We start from the raw sequence: 22,557 nt of genomic DNA, 5'->3' as shown, positions 1-22,557 counted from the left end.
GATTGAAAAAGACAGACTGCAGATCACAGAAAATGCAGCTGTCTAATTTCTAAAGCAAGACTTCTGTTCTCACAGTCCTCCAGCTCTGGCCCAGGCCAGGGCAGCTGTGTGGCCCTCTGCCTGAGCTGGAGTCCCGGAGCCCCTGCCTGTCTCCACCTGCCATCATGCTCTGTGCTTTGGGGACATCATCTGGGACACACGACTCCAAGCCAAGACCCTTTTCTCTCCCTGCCACCCACCTGGCTCCTGCAGACATCCCTTGTCCAGTTGGTTGAGGGACCCTGTGCTGGCAACAGTCCAGGGAGTGACCCTGTCCCTCCAGCCCAGAGCCTGTCAGTCCCCCCTCACGTGGTACCGCAGCAGGGCGCCCGTCCTGGGAGGGCCTTCCTGGTCCGCCCTCCTCCGAGACCTCCTGCGACACCTCTGCCTACAGCTTCCTTGCAGCCACCACCTTCCCAGAGGGCACCCGGCGCCAGGCAGAGGGCTGGTAGGTGCTCTCGTCACTGGCGGAGGCCTGCCAGCCCTGGGTGAGGCCCAGCAGGGCCCGGCCCTGGCAGAGGAAGTTGGGGTTGGAAAAGCAGTAGAGCATGGGGTCCAGGGCACTGTTGAGGTAGGTGAAGGCCAGGGAGCCATGGAAGAGCTGCGAGCAGATGTCCAGGCTGTGGCAGGCATGCAGGCGGAAGGCCACGATGGAAGCCTTGCCGAAGATGATACGGCACAAGCAGCAGAGCGCGTCGATGGCCACGACCGCGGCCGGCACGCACACGGCCCTCCGCGGGCCCGCCTGCACGTCCAGGCCTCGGTGCAGGGTGGGGAGTGTGATGTTCGTGATAGCAAAGAGGATGAGCGCCAGCGGCGGGAAGAATTCCCACACGAACAGGGCCTGGTGCCAGTGGAGTGAGGCCGAGGGGCCCGTGCCCAGCTGGTAACTGAGGCAGGAGTGGCTGGAATGGGTGGTCGGGAGCAGGTGCCCGTTGAGGAGCAGGATGCCCCCCCCCTGAGTCCCCCGGCCCCCCGGGCGGCTGCCCACACGGAGGCCCTGCTCAGCACGTGGTGAGGCCGCACCACCTTCAGGCAGCGGTTGAGTGAGACCGCCGCGAGGAAGACCACGCTCGCTGAGCGGTTGGTGGCGATCGTGAAGAGGTTGACTTTGCAGGCAGTGGCCCCGAAGTGCCAGGTCTCGTGGAGGAAGTAGTAGTCCACGCGAAGAGGCTGGCTGATGATCAGGAGAAAGTCGGCCGCCACCAGGCTGACCAGGAGCATGGCGTTGGACGTCCGGGGCCACGCGTGGAAGCAGCAGATGAAGGCCAGGCTCTTCCCTCCCCACCAGGCCCAGGACAAATTCCACGCTCAGGACTGGCGCCAGGAGGGCAGACACCATCGGGGAGGAGGCCGGGTGGCCGGGGAGCCGAGGCCTCTCCAGGTGACCCCAAGGCAGTGGTGAAGGCAGAGGGAGAGGAGGAGGAGGAGGGAGAGGGAGGGAGGGGGGGAAGTGAGGAGGGAGGGAGAGGGAAGGGGGGAGGGAGAGGGAAGGGGGGAGGGAGAGCTCAGGTTATGAAATTCCATGGGCTGCTTGGGCCCTGGATCTGAGAGACGTTTCTACAGTCGTCCTACCCCTGCACGAGTGTTCAAGGGCTAGTGCTCGCTATCAGCTGGCCACCACGATGACTCAGCATCCTCGCAGCCACTGAGAAACCGTGTTCCTATTTGCAGGCAAAGGGGAACCCTGCAGCCTGCCCTCCCCGCCTCCCCCCTGGGTACCGAGTGGCCTGCCTGTGAGGTCTCTAAGCTCTGGCCTCGGTTGGAATCTGCATTGCCCCTGGCAGAGGAGGATGCAGGGCTCATCAGGGTGAGTGGAGGCCCAGAGAAACCCTGAAGTGGGAGGAAGGCCCAGCTGGGGTGAGGTTGGGGAGAGTGTTCACAGCCGTGAGTGGTCAGACGTCGGCTTGCCTGAAGGCAGGAGCTTGTCCTGGCAACTCAGAGCCCTCCGGTTCATGCAGACCACCCTGGACCCCTCCCACCCCATCATAGATACAGACTGGGTGGCTGCCTCCCTGCCCCCACCAGCTCTGGCAGCAGGGACTGTGGAGCCAACAAGACATCGTCCTGGGAGAGGGAGGCGGGAGTCCCGTCAACACCTTGACCGTCGTGCTCGCAGCCTGGTGAGAACAGCCTGCCGTACGTCCGCCAGCCTGCTGTCGTTATTCCCAGATTCCTGATGCTTCCAAAGTCTGTGATGGTCCCAAGTCCACATCCACGATGAAGTACATCCCACAGGCAGAGGGCTCCCCTGCCAAGTTTCTACTGCCATGGCCTAGGGACATGGGGGCTTCTCCCACAAACAGAACAATCTTGAGAGTCCTCGAGGTTCCCTGCCACTGTCCACCCCACTTAGCCGGCCATCACCCAGTACTCACTGAGGAGAGGGGAGTGGGAGGCTGCGGCTGGCTTCAGATAAGGTACCAGTCCTGCTCCCCTCTGTGTGGTATTCTCATGAGCCCGTGGCACTAGGCCTGCGGGCAGAGATGAGGGCCCGGGGCTCCTGGCAACCTGGGACAGCACCAAGAGAGGCTGTGGTTCCAGGCTCCACGATTTGACATGCCCCCCCCCCCCTTGCCCCCTTGCCAAATGGCTGTGGTCAGCAGGGCGCTGCGTGCTGCCAACTCTGAGTCTCTGGGTTTCAGACGCAGTGGCCGTTGGCCCCTCTCCCACAGATCCTCCAGGCCTTTCCCCTGCCCTGGGCTCCCACTGGCCAAGGCTGAGGGCAGATAGGCCGTAACCACAGGGTGCAGAGTGGTGGGACCACCAGATCGAGCTTTGAATACAGACAAACCTGGGTTGGAAACAGAGCTGCCTGCTTTCCAAATGTCTCTGAGCCTCATCTGTAAAATGGGGTGCTACCACCTTCTTGGAGAGTTGTAAGGATTAAATGAGGTCATGTATGTGAAAACGTCTAGCAAATTCCCTGGCACAGAGTCGATGTTCAAAAAAACAGGAGATCTAATTGTCGTAAATTTCTGTCTTGGATTAGGCCCACCCTTGGCACTAGGGGGCCCTTCTCGTGGCCACGTGCACCCTGCCCGGGGGGCCTCCCTGGGACTTTCATGTGTTCTGTCCTCAGCTCCTGTACAGAGAAACACATCACTGCAGCCCGAGCACACGCCCAGCCTCTGCCCTCACTGCCCTGAACTGGTGGAAGGTTAGGGGGAGGCTGGTGGTGTTTCTTCATTGCTTGTAGGAGAGGAAATCCTCTAGAGAGGTAGGTGGGTGAAGGTCCCAACGTCCCTCAGTGCCGGAAGTCCTTTCAGCAAAGTCAGGGTCTCCTTTGCTGTTGTCAGTGGAGGGGATCGGAGCAATGAGCCGGCAGGCTGGGGCGGGGGAGGCAGGGTTCAGAGCCAGGTTTTCTGGAGGAAGCGCTGACTCTACCCAGGGACCTGTTTCATCCAGATCCAGCTTCAGTTCCCCCCACATGCGACCCCTCACCAACTTCTCATTGAAGCCCCATGAAACCGAGCCCGGATCTCCCTCTGCAGGTTGCATGATTCGTCTCTACCCACTGCTGCGTCCGGGGCTCCCAGCACTCCTGGACCCCACGGGGGCCTGTACCTAGCAGGGGGGAGAAGGGGGAGGAGGCCAGACAGCCCTCCCCGCTGCTACCAAGCTCCTGAACGGCTTTACGCCCCTCTGAAGGCTCATCACAATCTTTGTGTATTAACTGTGGTTAACTCCAGCTGGGGGGATTTTGTGGTTTTAGTATTTCTACGTTTTCTACAATGAGCCCAAGTCACTTCAGTTACTGGGGAGAGAAACGTCAACAGATGCTATATTTTAAAGTTATGTAAAAAGAGTGAGAAGGAGAAAGAGGCAGAGGGCCAACATGAGCTGTGCCCCAGGACAGGCATAGGAGCTCGCGTGGAGGGGCCACACACACAGCATGAGTGCTTCTCTACAAGCAGGGGGACCCGATCACAGACCCTCCACAAGGCCCCATGGTCACCCGGTGCTGCAGGTCTCCCTCCCCGCCGCGCACACACACAGTCGCGGGAGCACCAGGTGTCTGCCAAAGATCACAGGCCGTGTGTGTGCAGCCCCGTAGGTGCCCGTCTGTCAGGAAGCCTTTACGGAGGACCTTCTTGGCACCGGGCAGGTGCTGCGCTGAGCCTGTAGTCAGAGGGTTGGAGAGGACCCTGGCCTCAGGGAGCCGTCCAGCCGGCAAAACCCTGCAGGGCAGCGGGCTGAAGGCTGTTAGGGGAGAAGGGGAGCTACGGCCCCCGGGAACCTGGCGTCCTGGAGAGGACAGGAGGATGGATGACAGTGATGTCCAGGACCCGGCCCGGGAGACGCTGAGTCACTCGGAAGCGGTGCGTAGAAGCGGAGGGGCTGGGAGAGTTACTTGGCAGGGGTGGCGCTGGGGGGCACCCTGTGGCTGCTGTGGGCCCGCAGCATGAGGATCCTTCACCCCAGGGGCTTCTTGCGGGCAGGGTCCTGGGTCACAGACAGGGCCGTGGAGCCTTGCCCTTGTTCCCAGCTATACCTGTGGTGACGCAGGTGGGCGGGGCTCAGACAAGGCTGGGATCCCAGGGAAAGGTGGGCAGTCCGACAGTTGGGGGTAAACCTCCCCGGGTACTCACACAGTCCCAGCTGGCACCAGGAGGCTGTCATCGGGGGTCAGGCTCAGGCGCTGTCCTTCCATTGTCACCACCGAGGAGCCCTCCTAGGAAAGAGGAGTAGGAGAAGCAAATGGAGGCTGTCAGGCCGCAGCGCCTGTCCGAGCGTCCCTGAGTCAGCCTTGGCAAAGAGGCCCGGGAGGCGGTCCGGGCTATGGGCACCCCAGGAGCAGCCTGGTCCTCACAGGCAGGCAGGAGGCTGTGCCCACCCCGCCCCGCCCCCGGGCCCACTTGCCAACTGCCACAGCCACACATCCACGTCCTGTCTCGGGCCTTCACTGCTGCCTTGTCCACGGACCATCACCTGGGGGGAAGTGACACAGAGCTTTACGGCGCATCCTGTCCCACGTGGGAGATGGCCTTGAACCTGGCCCTGAGACGCCAGGCCTGCGTGGGGCAGGGATGGGGCCCACAACACAGCCTCATTTCCGGGTGCGGAACAGAGAGCTGGCCTTGAAGGCTGCCCAGGCCATAGGGCCCCCTGGCCACCTGCTGTTGGGGATCCCACGTGCCTGCCCTCCACACCCACCTACATATCTGGCCCCTCGGATGAACGACACAACTACTGCTGACCCATGTGAAGGCATGCCTACCAGGGGCACAGTAGGCACGTGTGTGTACATGGCACAGTGCAGACGCACGCAGCACACACACGTGAACTCCCCAGAGGATGCCCACCTCCCTTCCTCGTGAGAGGTTAGGAGTCTGGCCTAAGGAGGAGGAGGGAGACGGGAGAGGATGAATGAGCCAGAGGGCGGCTGAGCAGCTCTGACCGGCATCAGCCCGGAAGCCCACAGCTGCTGTGCAGGCCACGCTCCCACCGGCCCAGAGTGGGACTCAGTAGATATTGGCTGGAGTGAACTGAAGCAGGGAGAAGGAGGGGTGTGAGAGAATGGGGTGGGAGGGGCTTGGTGGGGCGCACTGGCTCTCACAGCTCCGTGTAAGCTCAGGGCTCGGCTGGCTGGGCCTTTTAGGGCAGGTCTGCATCCAGTGATCATCCCTCCACGGGGGTATCTAATTCAAACTCCAAGGGATGTACCAGTGGCAGACAGTAAAGCACAAGTGAAGGTGAGTCTCCTGGCAGGTCTCCTCGTCGCCACACTTGCCCTCCTGATCCAGTCCTCACACAGGCTACAGTGATCTTTCTGAAAGCCCACTGTAGCCTGGTCACCCCCTTGCTCCCCGCTTCAGCACTTGGGTGAAGCTCTCTTGTTTCCAGGATTCGTCCTTGCACCTTGCCCAGCCCAGGAGAGCCGCTAGCACGTGGGCATTGCCTGCTACTTTGGCCATCTACCAATTGTATCTGCTGCCCCCACTCCCCTGTCCTGGTTCCCCAACCTCAGCTGTTTGCAATGTCAGCCTGTTTCAAGCCTCCATGCCTTTGCTCAGGCTTCTCCTTCACCTGGAATGGGCTCTCCATCTCCCTTTCTTCCGTTTGCAAACTCCTGCAATAGCTTTAAAACTCAGCCTATATATCACCTCCTCCAGGAAGTCGTCCCTGACTTCCCTCACAGCCTGGTTCTTCCTTTATCCTCCTATGGCTTCCTGTAGCTTCTCTACCAAAGAATGTATCACATGATTGTGGCAATTGTTGATTAACTTCTCCATTTACTAGACCATACACTCTCTGAGACAGTGACTCTATCTTATTTTCCTACTAAAGCCTGAAACATAATAGGCACTCAATAAATGTTGAATGGAAGGAGGCGAGCCTTGTTTGGGTCTCTCTCTGTGCAACTCTCCACCCAACCCTCACCCCCAAATATCTCTTTCCCTTCTGGCTGCCAAGGCTATGATTGGCCAAAGGCCCAGGAAATCCTGGCAGGGAGATGACCTCAGACCCCCAGGAATCTCTCAGTGGATGCGGCAACCCCCTACTCCGAAGGCAAAGAAAGATTGCTGGGGACCACGAAGCCTCCATGGGCTTCCACTCACAGCAAAGCCGTCATTCTCGGAGTCAGGGAGGAAATAAGAAGACCTATGCTTATGTCCACAACCTCCAAAACTGGCATGTGAGTGTGTGTGTGTGTGTGTGTGTGTCTGTCTGTCTGTCCATGTGTAGTTAGTTCCCATCTCCTGGGGCTGCTGGGCAGATGCCCTGGGTGACCCAGGGCTGTGTTACCTGGGTCTCATAGGTGTCCCCAAACAGGCTGAGGGGTATGCCAGCGTGCAGCTCCTTGCGGTGGCCATCCAGCCAGGCCTCCAGGGACATGGGCTCCATGACGGACCGTGTGCTCAGGGGGAATGGCGGTTCCTTGAGCAGCTGGTCTGCACCCACAGCACAGCTGTGGTCAGCGTCCTCTGGCCCTGCCGGCCCAGCCCCAGAGGGCCCAGTTCCCAGGGGTCCCAGCTCCCAATCGCTGGAATGGGCTCTGGCTCCAGCTCAAGGACCAAGCAGCCATGGGGGGGGGGGTACTATTTGGTGCCATTTTCTTGTGCCTTGAGTACAGGGCAGAGTACTTACTCAGACTCCCTGGTACCCAGAGCCAAGACCCAGCCTTCTCCAGAAAAGGAGGGAGGGAGGGAGGGAGGGGGAAGGGGAGAAAGATGGTTCCTAGTCGCCTTACCAGGGTTGGGTTTTCCTGTTCTGTGCTGCTCAGAGCTAAGGAACCTGCAGGCACAAAGGGAGAATAGTGGCGGCTAGTGAGACACACATGCGTGCACACGCACACACACACACACACACACACACTCTCATACACTCCGGGGTGCAGGAGCCCACACACACTCATGGTGTCCTCACACTATTTGCTGTATATCCGCCATCCTTTCCCTCCCCTCCCCAGGGGGCTTTCCACCCTGGGGAGGGGCAGACTTTCTCCCTAAATCCTGGACTTGATGGCTCCAGGCTGGCAGGTACTGCCGAGGAGCACTGCTGGGCTGGGTCTGCTCTCCCCAGCCAGAGCATGGGGCCTCAGGAGAGCGAGGGGCAGGGGCTGGGCTGGGGGGCTCACTCCTGGATGATGGGGGCCAACTGTGTGCCAAGATCCTCGCAGTAGAACCACTTCTCAAACAGGACGTCAGTGGTGTCGCCTATGTAGTACCTGCCGGAACAAAAAGCGGGCACCCAGCTCCCCACCTGGACGTCCTCAGGGTAGCCTCACTCAGGCCTGGCTCTGCTTGTGATAGGCTGGGCCCGGGCTGGCCCTACAGAGCTGACGGCCTGCTTCATCCTGTTAGCGCAACCTAGTGGCCAAGGCACGCTCACCCACACTCGGCTCTCCCAGGAGCCACCGTGTGGCCCCAGCGTGGGTGGGCTATTATCGACCCCGTTCCCGTAGCTCTTCCTGGTTCCCTCAACTTGACCATTTACAAAGTAGACAGAACTCCGAGGTTCAGGGAGAAGCTGGGCGACTTGGCAGGGATTACACAGCCTATAAGTGGCAGAAGCAGGGCAGATTGGAGACAGTCTTAGAAACACAGCATCAGTGACAAATGCTTTTCCAAAAGGGGAAGCTGAGGCTGAGCCTGATCCAGGCCCTAGTGTGCTGGCACTGTAGGTCAGAGCACACGGAACCTTAAGGAACCAACGTGCTGAAGACGTCCCCCAGATGAGGAGGTCCTTCTTTGGGGGTCATGGATGGCTCTGGGAACTGGAGCAAAGCACTGGGCCTCTTCTCTGGAGGAAGGTCCATACGCCTGTACACATAGCCTCTAGTAGACTCCCTGAAGCCCACCCATGCCCCCAGCTCGGCCCGGCGTGCAGCTCTACTGGCCTGAGGAGCGCGGGGCCAACCGGGGCTGGGCCTCAGGGCTATGCAGCACATCTACTGACTGAATGCCTAATCCCCAAGCTTAGCTCTCAGTGCCAGGCCAGCTCTGCTCTTCGGCTCCTCCCGAAAAAGAAGTGGTCCTGCTTATGGGCTATGGTTTATAGACACACAGTGCATCCACCCTGCCTGACACCCTAAGTTCTATCCTGGGATGGAGCTGGCCACTGGAAAGCCTCATAACTGGACCTCGATGCCCTCCAGGAACTGCCTTCAGAGTGGCATTTTAATGTTGGCTTTTATTAAAGGTCAAAAGCAGCCAGATGAAATCTGTTATTGAATTTGCTGTAAAAGTGTTACTGAAGACGCCATCCTCTCCATCACATATAAAGCCCCATGTGAAAAATTTATTTTCGAATTTATGGCCAGGCAGCTATTTCTACAACAAGACTATTCTGCAGTAGATTAGTATGCAGTCATTAACATGGCGTTTTTTGCAAAGCATTTAATAGTATGAGAGATACTCATGAGTTTTTTTTTATGTAAAAAAAAGCAAAACTCAAGCCCATGCTTGCAATAAGACTGCAATGTTGTAAGGTGTAGATATGCATAGAAAAAAGATGAGATGGACGTCTAAGTGCTTTGTTAGCTTTGATTGGCAGGATGACCTTTTTCTGCTTGTTTTCTCTTTATTTTGGTTTATTGAAATATCATTCACATGCTATCAGATTTACCCTTTACCTGACAAGTCATTTTAATTTTATTCATTTTGCTTTCTTTTACTTTTCCAGATTTCAAGATTGAACGTGTATGACTTTGGTAATTAGAAAAAAAGGGAAGAATTTTTTTAAATGTCCACTATAACACAAGATGTGGACATTTAAAAAATGTCCATTATAACAAAGTTTTCTGATTTCAGTAACTTGCTGGGAAATTTTACTTTTCTTCATTAAAAAATATAAAAAATAACTTAGCTTTTGGAAAAATCTGGGCCCCCTGAACCACAGGCCGAGTCCTCCTTTCAGAGGATAATAATCAGGTGACTGAATGGAACAAGATGGGAATTCTGTTCTAGAAATCTGCTATAGAAGCAGAGCATCCATCTCTGCACCCATATTCATCGCCTCCTTGGTGTTTACTCACACTCCCATCTGCTGTCCCGGCCCTAACTTCATATTTCTCTATAATGCCAGCTCGGCCACTTTCTAGCAAACTCAACTTCCCTGGGCCCATTTTCTTCATCTGTAAAGTACATAACGGGTAACCACCCGATAGGACCATTGTGAGAGTTAAAGGAATAAATACACATAAAGCGGTGCCCAGCACGTAGTAAGTGTTATTCAAATGTCAGCGCTGGGTGTGGAATGAGCTGGGGTAGAGAAACAAGCAGAGGGGCGCACTGGCGGAGACTCAGCTCTGGGGTGGGAGGCTGGGAGAAGCAGCACTGTCCCGGGCGGCCCTGGGCCCGGGGTGTGTGTGTGTGGCGTGGTTTGACTTTGGCATCCATTGCCCTGCCCTTTCCCAGCAGACCTCAGTGCAGAAAGCACAGGTTCTGGGTCTTCCCTGGCAGTCCAGTGGTTGAGACTCCACGCTTCCTCTGCAGGGGGCGTGGGTTCGATCCCTGGTCGGGGAACTAAGAGCCCACATGTTCTGGGCCCAGCCAGAAGGTGTCAGGCTGATGGGCTCCCAGGGGGTCACAGAGAACACCCCGCCTCCCCGGCATCATCAGACCCACCCTACCACCTACCCCAATCCCTCCCCATCAGCCAGCAAACGCAGGATCTCCATTGCCACCAAGCCTCTCAGTGGTGGCTGAATGGCTTTCTCGGGTCTATCTAGGATCCTGCTGCTTCCCCCCCATCTCTGCACCAGACCCCCAGACCAGGCCCATTTACCTGAGCGCATCTAGCTCCGTTTTCAGCCGCCTCCGCTCAATCACCAGCCCCACAGTGTTGGCAAACCTCTGTGGAGAGTGGGGGACCCCAGCGGGCAGGAGGAAGATCTGCAGGGGTGGGGACAAGACGCCAGCCCCCCATGGAGGCCTCAGTGCTGCAGCGTCCCAGGCCTCCCCAGCTGACCACAGTCCCACCCAGCCCCCTCTCTGCCAAGCCTCCACCCGGGAACTAGAGGGTCTGTCAGGCTGTGCTGAGACGGACAGCCTTGAGGAGGAGGTGCCTGAGGACGGCGCCGAGGCAGGTTGGGCAGGTAGGAGGGCAGGAAAATGCTGGGAGCACAAGACTGCCACGAAAGCCGGGAGAGTGGACATGCTGGGGTCCTGTTCTGGGGCCCACCCTCACCTCTCCCTGCCGAATGACCACATCCCGGTGTTTCCCTTGCTCCAGGACTTTGAGAAGCATGTCACCTTCCAGCTGGTAGAACACCTGTGGCAAAGGACAGCAGACAGGCTTGGACCCTCCCCAGTCCCTCTTCCAGGTCTTTGGCCTGAGTTCTGACCAGGAAACCTGAGGAACTTCCTGAAGGCCTCAGAGTTCACGAGCACCTTGGTCACTCTCGCATAAGGCCCTAGCCTCCCCTGACACAGGCCACAGATAAAAGGGCTGGGCACACATGAGGATCATACCTTGACATTAAAGTGATGGCCAAAGTACCCAGGACGTAACAGTTGGTGTCTGGCTTAGGGCAGGAGGCTGGCTAAGATGCTTAGTGGCCAATTCAGGGACCCATCAGCCAGGTAAGGAGAGCTACCCATTTACTGCATCCCAGGGGCTGGGCAAGCACTTTCCTATACAGACAGGCCTTGTTTTATTGTGCTGCGCTTTACTGCACTTCCCAGTTACTGGTTTTTTTTGTTTTTTTTTTTTTTTTTTGCGGTATGCGGGCCTCTCATTGTTGTGACCTCTCCCATTGCGGAGCACAGGCTCTGGACGCGCAGGCTCAGCAGTCATGGTTCACGGGCCCAGCCGCTCCGTAGCATTTGGTATCTTCCTGGACGGGGGCACAAACCCATGTTCCCAACATCGACAAGCAGACTCTCAACCACTGTGCCACCAGGGAAGCCCGGGTTTTTTTTTTTTAATTGAAGGTTTGTGGCAACCCTGCATTGAGCAAATCTATTGGTGCCATTTTCCCAACAGTATTATTTCTAAATTAAGGTATGTATACTGTTTTTTTAGACATAATGCTATTGCACACTTAATAGACTACAGTAGAGTGTAAACATAACTTTTACATGCAGTGGGAAACCAAAAAATTCATGTGACTCACTTTATTGCAATATTTACTCTCTTTCAGTGGTCTGGAACCAAACCTGCAATACCTCTTAGGTATGCCTGTACATTATCAGAAATCTTTGTGACAACCTCCAAAAATATCATTAGCCCCATTCTGCAGAAAAGAAAAAAGGGAAACTGAGGCTCAGAGAGTGAAGCAACTTGTCTAAGGTCACACAGTTAGTCCTGGAGCAGCAGTTTGGACCTGAGTCTGAGTGTATCTCTGGAGCCAGTGCTAGCTCCTCTGGCCACAGTGATGCCCTGGAATGGGGCTATGCTGGTCCAGATCCCTCTGGAGGTCGATGGGACACATAAATAGCCACGTAAGTGGTGGACTTGATGCTGGAAGCTAGGATGAATTGGGGGCTCTGGGGATGGAAGCACTCGCCTCCTGCTGTCTCCCTGGGGCAGGGAGCGGGTGCTGCAGGGCTCCTACTGCATTTTCTTATTCCATCCGAAGTCCCCAATTAATGTGTTTACTGAGATTACCCATGGCACTGGGAGGAGGAGGAGGAAGACACATTTTCTCTTTACCAGTCACACATTGCATGGGTGTTACGAGCCCCAGCCAAATAGTTGAAGGGGTGTTATTAATAATAATTATTACTATCGTGTAAGGAGTTAGAGGAGATAGAGGTTCTTGTCCCAGAGTCTATTAAGAGAAATCAAGTGAGCTCAGGGAAACTAGAGAAATGTGGCTTTACAGTCTGACACGAGGACAAGCTGACACAACCGCTCTGAAGGGCAATGTGGCAAAAAGGGCAGGAAGAGCCTTCACAGCTCGCACCCCTGCAAGGGTTTCTTGGGGTGCAGGACCTTCCACGCTGAAACCGTCAAAGTCCAGGGAAAACCAGGACAGTTGGCCACCTTACAGCTTGCCCTAGTCATTCCATCACTAGGAAAGTGGCTGCAGTGAATCAGAAATGCACCTGGCTCGGAACTTCCCTGGCGGTCCAGTGGTTAAGACTTTGCCTTCCAATGCAGGGAGTGCGGGGGTTCGATCCCTGGTCGGGGAGCTAAGATCCCACATGCCTTGTGGACAAAAAACCAAAACATAAAAACAGAAGCAGGGCTTCCCTGGTGGCGCAGTGGTTGAGAGTCCGCCTGCCGATGCAGGAGACACGGGTTCGTGCCCTGGTCCGGGAGGATCCCACGTGCCGCGGAGCGGCTGGGCCCGTGAGCCATGGCCGCTGAGCCTGCGCGTCCGCAGCCTGTGCTCCGCAATGGGAGAGGCCACAACAGTGAGAGGCCCGCATACCGCAAAAAAAAAAAAAAAAAAAAAAAAAAAACAGAAGCAATATTGTAACAAATTCGATTAAGACTTAAAAAAAAAAAAAAAGGTCCACATTAAAAAAAAAAAAATCTTGGGCTTTCCTGGTGGCGCCGATGCAGGGGACACAGGTTCGTGTCCCGGTCCGGGAAGATCCCACATACCGCAGAGCGGCTGGGCCCGTGGGCCACGGCTGCTGAGCCTGCGCGTCCGGAGCCTGTGCTCCGCAACGGGAGAGGCCACAACAGTGAGAGGCCCGCGTACCGAAAAAAAAAACCAAAAACCTTAAGAAATGCACCTGCCTCATGGCGGACGTACATGGCTGTTTTATCACACATGGTAGTTAAAGGCATAGTATCCAGTGTCAGCCGGCCCTCAGCTCGGCCAGGTCACCGTGTACCTTTGGCCAATTCAGTTAGCCTTTCTGTGCCTCATTTCCTCATTTATAAAATGACAGTATCTACTCAGAATGTTGCTGTGAAGTGTGGCCAGGATGCTGTACACAAAGGTACCCAGCACATAGTCAGCACTCAATAACCTCTAGCTATTAATATTAGTGATGGAAGGAATAGCAAAAATAATACTAATAATAGCAATAGGGGAAATGGCACTATTTTATGATAGAGACAAAATATAGAACATGATGCAGCCATTAAAAACGATGTCTCTGAATAACTGTTAATAAAATGGGAAAATACTAAAATTATCATGTTAAAGCAAGATTCAGAGCTACACCCAGCAGGTTTCTATATAATCCAGGCAGCGTTCACTGTGGCATCCCTGAGTGGTGGGATTATGAATGAGGTACACATTTACGTTTGTCTTTCCTATATTCTGCACGTTTTCTACAATAAACAATATTTACTTTTTTTGTGTGTGTGTGTGGTATGCGGGCCTCTCACTGCTGTGGCCTCTCCCGTTGCGGAGCACAGGCTCCAGACGCGCAGGCTCAGCGGCCACGGCTCACGGGCCCAGCTGCTCCGCGGCATGTGGGATCTTCCCGGACCAGGGCACGAACCCGTGTTCCCTGCATCGGCAGGCGGACTCTCAACCACTGCGCCACCAGGGAGGCCCCAATATTTACTTTTATTATTAAAAATAATTCATGCAAATTATTTAAAACAAATAAGAAAAAACTTATCAGGCTCTTCTAGGGAGCAATTCTGCAAACTCCCCCCAAACGCTCCTCAGCTGGGAGGAAGCCCCTATGTGTTTGTATATGTGGGAGGTGTCCTTCCATGGTTACGGGGAGAGGAGGAAAGGCCTAGAGAATTCTAGGGAGGGGGCCATACCCCTTAGGCCCCACAAATATCAGGGAAAGCTGGAGTGGGCGGCAGGGCTGGAGTGATGGTCTGGGCCAAAGTCAAGCCCTTTCTGGGCAGGCTGCAAGGTGTTAGTGCCTATTAAACAACTTAGAAAGAAAATTTAGAAAGTGGAATTTTAGAGGCCTGTCCTGTGATGAGGGACAGGCCTAGCCTGGAGCAGAGGGGCACATCTTGAACAGGAGAAAATCCCAAACAGCCACAGGCAATCCAAAAGGAAGGATGCTCCGTTTGGAAGTAAATGATGTTTGGGGCCTGGGGCTAACTAGAAGATTAACTGTACCGGCTGTTGAATTGAATCTGGCCTCCGCAGCCTGGAAAGGCCTTACAGGCAGGCGAGGCCAGAGAGGGGCTGAGGGTGCAGAGAACCCATGTGTATTAAGCACCTAAGCCCTGTGCCAGGCTCTGTGCACATACCATACCCACACTGCATCCTTCCACCAGCCAGGGGCCGGTGTCCCCCGTGAGCTGCGAGGAAAGAGTCTCAGAGAGGTGATGTGATGGGCCCTGCCAAATCACATGGTTGGTAAGAGGCAGACTCCAGGTCCAGCGGACTCCCAGCTCAGGCTCCCTCGCACCTGTGCGCCCCAAGGGAAGGAGTCCAGTAACTGGAGTGTGTGTGGTGGGTAGAGCCCGGGCACCTGAAAGGCTGTTGCAGAGGCCTGAGTTCAGCCAAGAGGAGAATTCGGCTCAGTGACTCCCTTCCCTCACCAGGGAGGAGCCTGGCCCCTGGACTCTCCTCAGATTCGAGGACAAACAGGGACAGAGAGGATGCTGACCCTCAGCCCTGTGGCTGCCAGGGCCTGTGGCTGGCACTCTCCCCCGCCGCAGGTAGGACCAAGCCATCACAGATTGATGGGAATTCCCAAATTCCCCCCAGCCACCTGAGGGTCCCTCCAGGGTGGGGACACCTGCTCAAGCCAGCCCTCCTCACCCACCAGCGACCCAGCTGAGTCAGGGTTTGGTTTGGGCCCCTAAGTGGATACCCATCCACTTGGGGAGACCTTGAGGTGGGGCTGGGACAGAGGTGGTAAGGGGCAAGAAGGGGAGGAAGGAGGGAGGCAGGAGAGGTGGGCACTGAGACCTGGGCTCACAGGGTGGAAGCCTCTGGAAGACAAGATGGGGGGCCTGAGGCTGACTGAGGCAGGCAGGAAAGACCCTGTAACCGGCCTCATCTCCCCCACCGCAGCCACTCCCAATCCAATCCCATCTTCCCTCTGTAGTTTTGATTTTCCTGCTGATTTTTTCCAGAGGAAAATGGCCTTCAGTGAGGTGTGTTGTGAGAAGTGGGTGGTGGGAGAGGGGTGGGGCCTAGGACAGGGAAGAGGCGAGGGGTTGGCTGGCCCGGGGTCCTCCCCTCTCTGCCCTCACCCACGCCTTAGGTGCTCGCCAAATGCTTGTTAAGCGAGTGATTCTCCTGTGTTCCCTCTGGCTGCAGCTGAGACACCAGTGGTGGGGGGTGGAGGCTGGTGACCAAGCTGAACCCCGGACCTTGAACCCCAGCGTCAGGCCCCCCATACTGAACCCTTGCCACCAGAGATTCTGACAGCTGGGAACCCATCTGTGTCTCTCAAGGGGGCCCATCTTTTTTCTTTGAGTTTACTTTTGCTTGTTTACTTTGGGGTAGAGAGTACAGAAATACAGTTCAAAATTCAAGGTACAAAAGGGTATTCAGTACAAATTCCCCCTCCCACCTGCCCACCCCTCCATCAAATAGCTCCTAGCAACTGATGTGTCTTGTGCCCTCTAGATAAGGAGGGGGCCTCCCAGCCCCAGCCCTTCCTGGAGAACTTGGCTCCTGGGACCAGAGTGGAGTGCCCAGGTCCCTCTCAGCATTTGGGTCTCACTGTGGAGGCCAATCTTGCATTATTCAGGTTTGGGGGCAAGGGCGCCAGGGCATCCCCCCCTGGAGCATGGACGGCCCCTGTGTCTGGGGCCCTGTTGCCCAGCAGCTGGAGCCTCTCACACCCGCAGAGGCTGGACTCTTTCCCGGGAGCTGTCAAGGGTGTCACTGGATGCCCACAACTTCCAGGCAGCAGTTTTACCCTGTGGTTTCAGTTGTGCCCCCTTCACCCATCAGTCAGCTGACCACCCGCCTCTCTCATCCACAGGCTCTGGCCCTGGCAGGGGAAGTGTCCCCTCCCCCCAGGGCTGCATCGGTACGGGTGTGGTGGGGGGCCGTCCCCAGCCTACCTCCTCACCCTCCTCGATGTGGTAGTCCTTCCTGGTGTTGGGACCCCCAACGAACATGATTTTGAGCTGCTTCTGGTGCCTGCAGTGGATGAGAAGGGAGAGGTCCTGAACCAGCTCGTGGTTGTACAACCAGAAACTAACACAACACTGTAAAGCGATTATGCTCCAATAAAGATACGAAAAAAAAAAAAAATCCCACCTCATGGGGCTACTGGGAGAATGAAATGAGATGCTGTGAAAACAAGCACTTGGCAGTCCCCGGCTTGTCAAGGTGTTAGTGATTGGAGCTGTGTGGTTTGGGGAGCCGCCCTGTTGAAGATGTTCCGCGGACCCAGCAAACTCGGGACTGTGAACCCGGAGCTGGGGAGCACACGAGGCGGGGCCGCCCAGGCGAATGAAGGCGGAGGAGATGAAGGGTCCATAGGGGAGGGCCTGAGAGGTCTGCCGGAGGAAGACCGCGCTGGGACACGGTCAGCCCTGTTGGGTGCTGGGGCAGAGGTGGCCAGGGAGGGCCTGGTGGGGGTCTGTGTGCTGCAAAGGGGGGCCTGGGAAGAGCACCAAATGGAGATCCTCCCGCAGGAGCTGACCCTCTGACTTCGCCCTCTGCCTGCAGCTTCCTGAACGGAGTGTGCGTGTACAATTGGGCTGTCTGTCCCCAGGCCTCCGTTCTACAATTGATTCTGGGGTATCAGAAACTGGGTACCCCCCAATTTCTGAGAGTCAGTGGGGGTTGGAGCGCTGTTTCTCAGCCCTGGGGAACAGGGCTGCCGTCTGGCATCGGCATCCCTTTAGTCTCTGTCACCCAGCCATCCTCAGACGTCAAGGCAGCACGCAGTCACCAGAAAGAGGAACAGAAGAAGGTGGTGAAACCCGGAACAGCCCATCCTCATCCTTCCCTGAACACCACGAGAATGGCATCCCCCTTTCTGCAAGCCTCTGGGTTGAGGTTGACGAACTCCGAGCTGGAGGTTGAGGGGTGCAGATGGAGGAGGAGGAGGTGAAGACAGAGGGCAGAGGGGTGGGGGCGTGCGTGGGACTCACAGGAGCTGGTTGCAGACGGGGGGCAGGAAGGAGGCCCGGTTCTCCTGCACCCAAGCCTTCACTCTCACGGGGCGCTCCATGGCCTCCCAGCAGCCGCGCTCCAGAGCCGTGTCTTCTGCGCCGTCGGAGGGGCGCGCCTCTGCCCGACCGCCTATTGGCCGCCTGGTTAATCGGCATCCCGAGGGTCAAAGGGCGGGGCAACCACCTGTGACGCGCTGTGGCCCCTCTCGGACTTTGGGCTGGAGCCCCCGCGCGCTCCGCGCCGCCTGGCCCAGCCTCGCAGCACAGCCGGGGCGCCCCGCCCACCCGCGCCGGAGTGGGGCGCCCGATCCAGGCGTAAGTCCCAGGATCGAGAACCTTCCTGGTCCCTTGTCCCCAGACTTTCCGCCTGGGCCCCAGAGAAACCCCAAAGAAATCCTGTAAGGGGGAAAAGGCGGGTTTGTAAACCAGAGCGCCTGAATACAGGGGTGCTGGCACTGGGTTGAGGCCTCAGTTTCCTCACCTGAAAACTGGGAATGTCTACGCAGCCATCTCGGGATTGCATAGCGGCCGCCACAGGCCCCGATTGATGTTAGTCCCCTATCCTTTCACGAGGACAGAGGTCGGGCCAGGGTCCGCAGATTTCTTGGAGGCTGCTTGCTCGGCTCTACCTGTGGCTGGTTCGGGAGAGGACGGGAGGAGCAGCGGGGGGCGCAATGCTGGGATCCCCGGACGCAAGACAGGTACTCGCTGCTCCGGGCTGGGGGGCGCCGTCCCCTCACCTACGTTCGCAGGTGGCGGGTAGAGCACCGACAAGGTGCCTGGCACTGTTCTCAGCTCCTTTCGTGTCTTGGGGGCATATTTAAGTCACACCACAATTTATGAGGAGTTTTACAGATGAAGAACCGGGCACTCGGACCTCAGGAATCTGGGATCCGGGGTGCGGAGGGCAGACAAACCTAATAGGCTAACGATTCCAGCCTGGGGTGAGAGGCGCTAACCCGGGACCCCTCGGGGCGCGGGGAGACCCGATGCTTGCCTGTGTGGGTGCGGAGTAGCGGGGGAAGGACGATTGGACACCTGCTTTCTTTTTCGTTCCGACTCATAATTCTTAGGAAGATTGCGCCTGTGTGTTGGAGGAGGGAGGTGAGGGTGGGGGAGAAGGAGCGTAGCTCAGACGCCAGCACCCCGACTGTAGAGCTTAAGAAACTCGAAACTCCTCCGACTCCTGTCCCCCATCCCATCTTGGCCACTCCCTGCTGCCTGGGGTGGGCGGGTTTCCTCAGCACCCTCCGTCACAGGGGCTCCTTGTGCAAATCAAAACCCAGTCAGACGAATTACTTTTATTAAGTAAAAACTGTATTTGAAGATAATACCTGCAGTTTGAATTAAAGATATTTTTCCACAGAAAAAAATCTGCAAGTGCCAACATTTTGGCAAGTCATCTTTGAGTTATGATTTCTTCATATTTCTGCTTATCTGTATTTTCTAAATTTTCTGTAATAAATATATTTTTTTTTGAAAAAATAAAGTTTTTAGCTTGGAAAACGAAAACAAAAACAAAACCAAAACCCCAGTCTGATAGCAAACAAGACTCCTGCCCTCCCCTGCTGGGATCCTCCTGTTTCCTCTTTCCTTCCCCCTCCCCTTCCCCCTCCCCCCTTTCTCCCTCCTTTTTCTTTTTAGTTATTTATTTAGATTTTTTTTTTTTTTTTTCTGAGCATTTCTTTCTAGAATCTTGTTTGGCACCAAAATAACTCAAACCATATTCTTTGTCTTTCTCATCTACAAGTAATCAGAGGAGATGATTGGATGTTTGTTAAATGGTTGGATGGGTGGGTGGGTGGATAAAGGCATGAATGAATTCCCACTACAAGGAAAAAGAAACCTCCATGATTTCAGCCCAACAGATGTTCTGATATGTAGTTCAAAGAAAAGAATGACAGTTACCCTGCATTTTATTTTTTATTTTTTTAAACTTTTAATTTTATATTGGAGTATAGTTGATTAACAATGTTGTGTTAGTTTCAGGTGTACAACAAAGCGATTCAGCTACACATATACATGTATCTCTTCTTTTTTAAATTCTTTTCCCGGTTAGGTTGTTGCATAGTATTGAGCAGAGTTCCCTGTGCTATACAGTAGGTCCTTGTTGGTTATCCATTTTATTTTTATTTTTTTAAATTAATTTTTATTGGAGTATAGTTGCTTTACAATGTTGTGTTAGTTTCTGCTGTGTAGCAAAGTGAATCAGTTATATGTATACATATATCCACTCTTTTTTAGATTTCCTTCCCATTTAGGTCACCACAGATCATTGAGTAGGGTTCCCTATGCTAAACAATAGGTTCTCATTAGTTATCTGTTTTATACATAGTAGTATGTATATGTCAATTCCAATCTCCCAATTTGTCCCACCCCTCCACCTTCCCCCCTTGAAAACCATAAGTTTGTTCTCTACATCTGTGACTCTGTTTCTCCTTTGCCAATAAGTTCATCTGTTACCACTTTTCTAGATTCCACATATAAGCAATATTATACGATCTTTGTTTTTCTCTTTCTGACTTACTTCACTCTGTGTGACAATATCTAGGTCCATCCACGTCTCTGCAAATGGCACTACTTTGTTCCTTTTTATGGCTAATATTCCATTGTATATATGTACCACATTTTCTTTATCCGTTCCTCTGTCAATGGACATTTAGGTTGCTTCCATGTCCTGGTAATGTAATCAGTGCTGCAATGAACATCAGGTGCATGCATCTTTTCGAATTATGGTTTTCTCCGGATATTTGCCTAGGTGTGGGATTGCTGGGGCATATGGTAGTTATATTTTTAGTTTTTTAAGGAACCTCCCTACTGTTCTCCATAGTGGCTGTACCAATTTACATTCCCACCAACAGTGCAAGAGGGTTCCTTTTTCTCTACACCCTCTCCAGCATTTATTATTTGTAGACTTTTTGATGATGGCCATTCTGACCAGTGTGAGGTGGTACCTCATTGCAGTTTTGATTTGCATTTCTCTAATAATTAGTGATCTTGAGCATCTTTTCATGTGTTTGTTGGCCATCTGTATGTCTTCTTTGGAGAAATGTCTATTTAGATCTTCTCCTCACTTTTTGATTGGGTTATTTGGTTATCCATTTTAAATATAGCAGTGTGTACATGTCAATCCCAAACTCCCTAACTATCTCTGCTCCCCACCCTTCCACCCTGCTAACCATCTCCAAAATTTACAAACCAAACAACCCAATCAGAAAATGGGCAGAAGACCTAAATAGACATTTCTCCAAAGAAGACATACAGATGGCCAAGAGACATATGAAAAGATGCTGGACACCATTTGACTCCAATGTTCAGAAAGTCAACAAGTCGAATTCTATCTGGGTGTTCTGGCATTGTTTAGTCGCAGCCATCTGGACTCCTTCCAGTTATTGACCCATGGGTTCCTTCTAGTTTCTGGCTCTTACCAGCTCACAGCAGCCAGCTCTCCTCTCTGCACACAGGAGCTCATTTGCAACATGGAGCAAGAAGCAGTCTCTGCCCTAGGACCAAAGCTCATCAGAGCCTGTCCTGGTTGCTGGTGCCTGGCTCTGCTCTCCCCTAGATGGTCGTTGCCTGCCCAGGTCACTAAAGCCAGTAGATACTTCCAGGCTTTGCTGAGTCTGGCTGCTAACAGTCTGATCTCTTCAATCTGTCAACGGACAGAACTAGTTTCTCCAGCCAATCCCTCTCCCAGCTCACCTTGGTCTGTCTCTGTCTGTCTCTCTGTCCCACTTGCCCTCCCTTTCATATAATTAAGCAAATGTTTAAGAACAAACATGAATAAAAGGGCTAGATCATGAACTGTACTGGTTATTTGGAAATTTGGGTTCTGGCCCTGCTGTCTCTTTATCTTGTATTATTTACAAGTCTGTTTAAAATTTTCTAGACATATGGTTGGTTTGAGGGGTTTTTATGTTTTGACTTTTGTTCGGCTATCATTTTGTTTTGTTTATTGTTTCTAATTTTATTGCACTGTGGTGAGTGAAGATGGTCTGTGTATTATTTTTGGGTGGGGATGTGTTAAGATTCCCTTTGCAGCTTAGTCTATGGTCAATTTTTGTGAATGTGTATTCTCTGCTTAGAATGTAGTTCTAAAGGTTTCTGTTAGCCTAACCTGCTGTGTTACATAAATTATCTCTTTTCTAGTTTATCAAGGTGCTCATGGGTGCAAATAACAGAGGCCCCAGTTAAACAATGGCTTAACCAAGAGAAAGTTAAAGACATATAACTGGATACCCAGAGGAAGAATGAGCTTGTGAACTAGTGGTGTCATAATAGACCCTGGTTCTTTCTGTTCCTCAGATCTGCTAACTGCAGCATCAGCTTCATCCCAAGGCTGATTCCCTGAGGGGGTCAAGAGATGGAAACTATCCATAGCTTTTCTTTTAGATGAGAGGTTCTCAACCTTGGCACCACTGACATTTTGGGTGGATAATTTTTGTAGGGGGCTGTCCTTTGCATTGTAGGATGTTTAGCACATTCATGGCTTCTCCCCACTAGATGCCAGTATCTCTCCCCCAGTTGGGACAACCAAAAATGTCTCCAGACATTGCCAAATGTCCCTGGGGGGCACAACTGCCCCCAGGTGAGAACCAGGTGTGTTTACTGGCAACACAAGTTTCACATGCCCCAACCTGAACCAATTACTGGAGTGAAAGGAGTGATATTCTGATTGATTTATTCAAATTAAGATTTGTACTTGAAGCTGGAGGCAGAGTTGGCTTCCCCCAAAGTCTGTGGCCATGGGGGTGGGGTGGGATATTCACATAAAACTCTGGCTCATGACGGGGAGGTGGGAAATGACGCTTGGAAGGTAGTGAACCATGTCTACTACACCTGACTTTTGACTAAGTTTTCTTTGACCCATACCCCCCTCTACCTTCTAGTCCTATGTGTCTAGCGATTATTTTTTATATATATATTTATTTTTTAATTTTTTTTTTTTTTTCCGGTACACCGGCCTCTTCCTGTTGTGACCTCTCCCGTTGTGGAGCACAGGCTCCGGATGCGCAGCCTCAGCGGCCACGGCTCACGGGCCCAGCCGCTCCGCGGCATGTGGGATCTTCCCGGACCAGGACACGAACCCGTGTCCCCTGCATC

The 22,557-nt window shown here is 54.0% G+C and overlaps 2 protein-coding genes across 3 annotated transcripts; both read right to left on the bottom strand.

The window, feature by feature from the left end:
• Positions 1–427: 427 nt before the first annotated feature.
• OXER1 (oxoeicosanoid receptor 1) lies at positions 428–1,581 on the bottom strand. The gene is given in 5 exon segments (XM_059078654.1): positions 428–997; positions 1,000–1,323; positions 1,325–1,414; positions 1,416–1,496; positions 1,498–1,581. Coding segments are annotated over 5 exon segments (1,134 nt in total). The 5' UTR covers positions 1,567–1,581.
• Positions 1,582–3,798: 2,217 nt separating this feature from the next.
• On the bottom strand, positions 3,799–18,653 carry HAAO (3-hydroxyanthranilate 3,4-dioxygenase). Of its 2 annotated transcripts, XM_059079339.2 has the most exons (11): positions 18,452–18,653; positions 17,434–17,595; positions 16,393–16,471; positions 10,675–10,758; positions 10,273–10,379; positions 7,622–7,711; positions 7,235–7,278; positions 6,790–6,935; positions 4,903–4,971; positions 4,632–4,714; positions 3,799–4,534 (listed from the first exon to the last, which is right to left on the bottom strand). In XM_059079339.2, the coding sequence occupies exons 2-11, from the start codon at positions 17,511–17,513 to the stop codon at positions 4,456–4,458; spliced, it is 861 nt and encodes a 286-aa protein (XP_058935322.1). In that variant the 5' UTR covers positions 17,514–17,595; positions 18,452–18,653; the 3' UTR covers positions 3,799–4,455. The 2 variants fall into 2 exon arrangements, with proteins under 2 accessions (XP_058935322.1, XP_066863776.1); XM_067007675.1 differs by lacking the exons at positions 10,675–10,758; positions 16,393–16,471; positions 17,434–17,595; positions 18,452–18,653 and having other exon boundaries at positions 10,273–10,643.
• Between the last annotated feature and the right edge of the window lie 3,904 nt (positions 18,654–22,557).

The sequence above is a fragment of the Kogia breviceps genome, chromosome 11 (assembly GCF_026419965.1).
Source record: "Kogia breviceps isolate mKogBre1 chromosome 11, mKogBre1 haplotype 1, whole genome shotgun sequence".
Classification (NCBI taxonomy): Eukaryota; Metazoa; Chordata; class Mammalia; order Artiodactyla; family Physeteridae; genus Kogia; species Kogia breviceps.
This window is presented reverse-complemented; position numbering and strand designations above follow the sequence as displayed.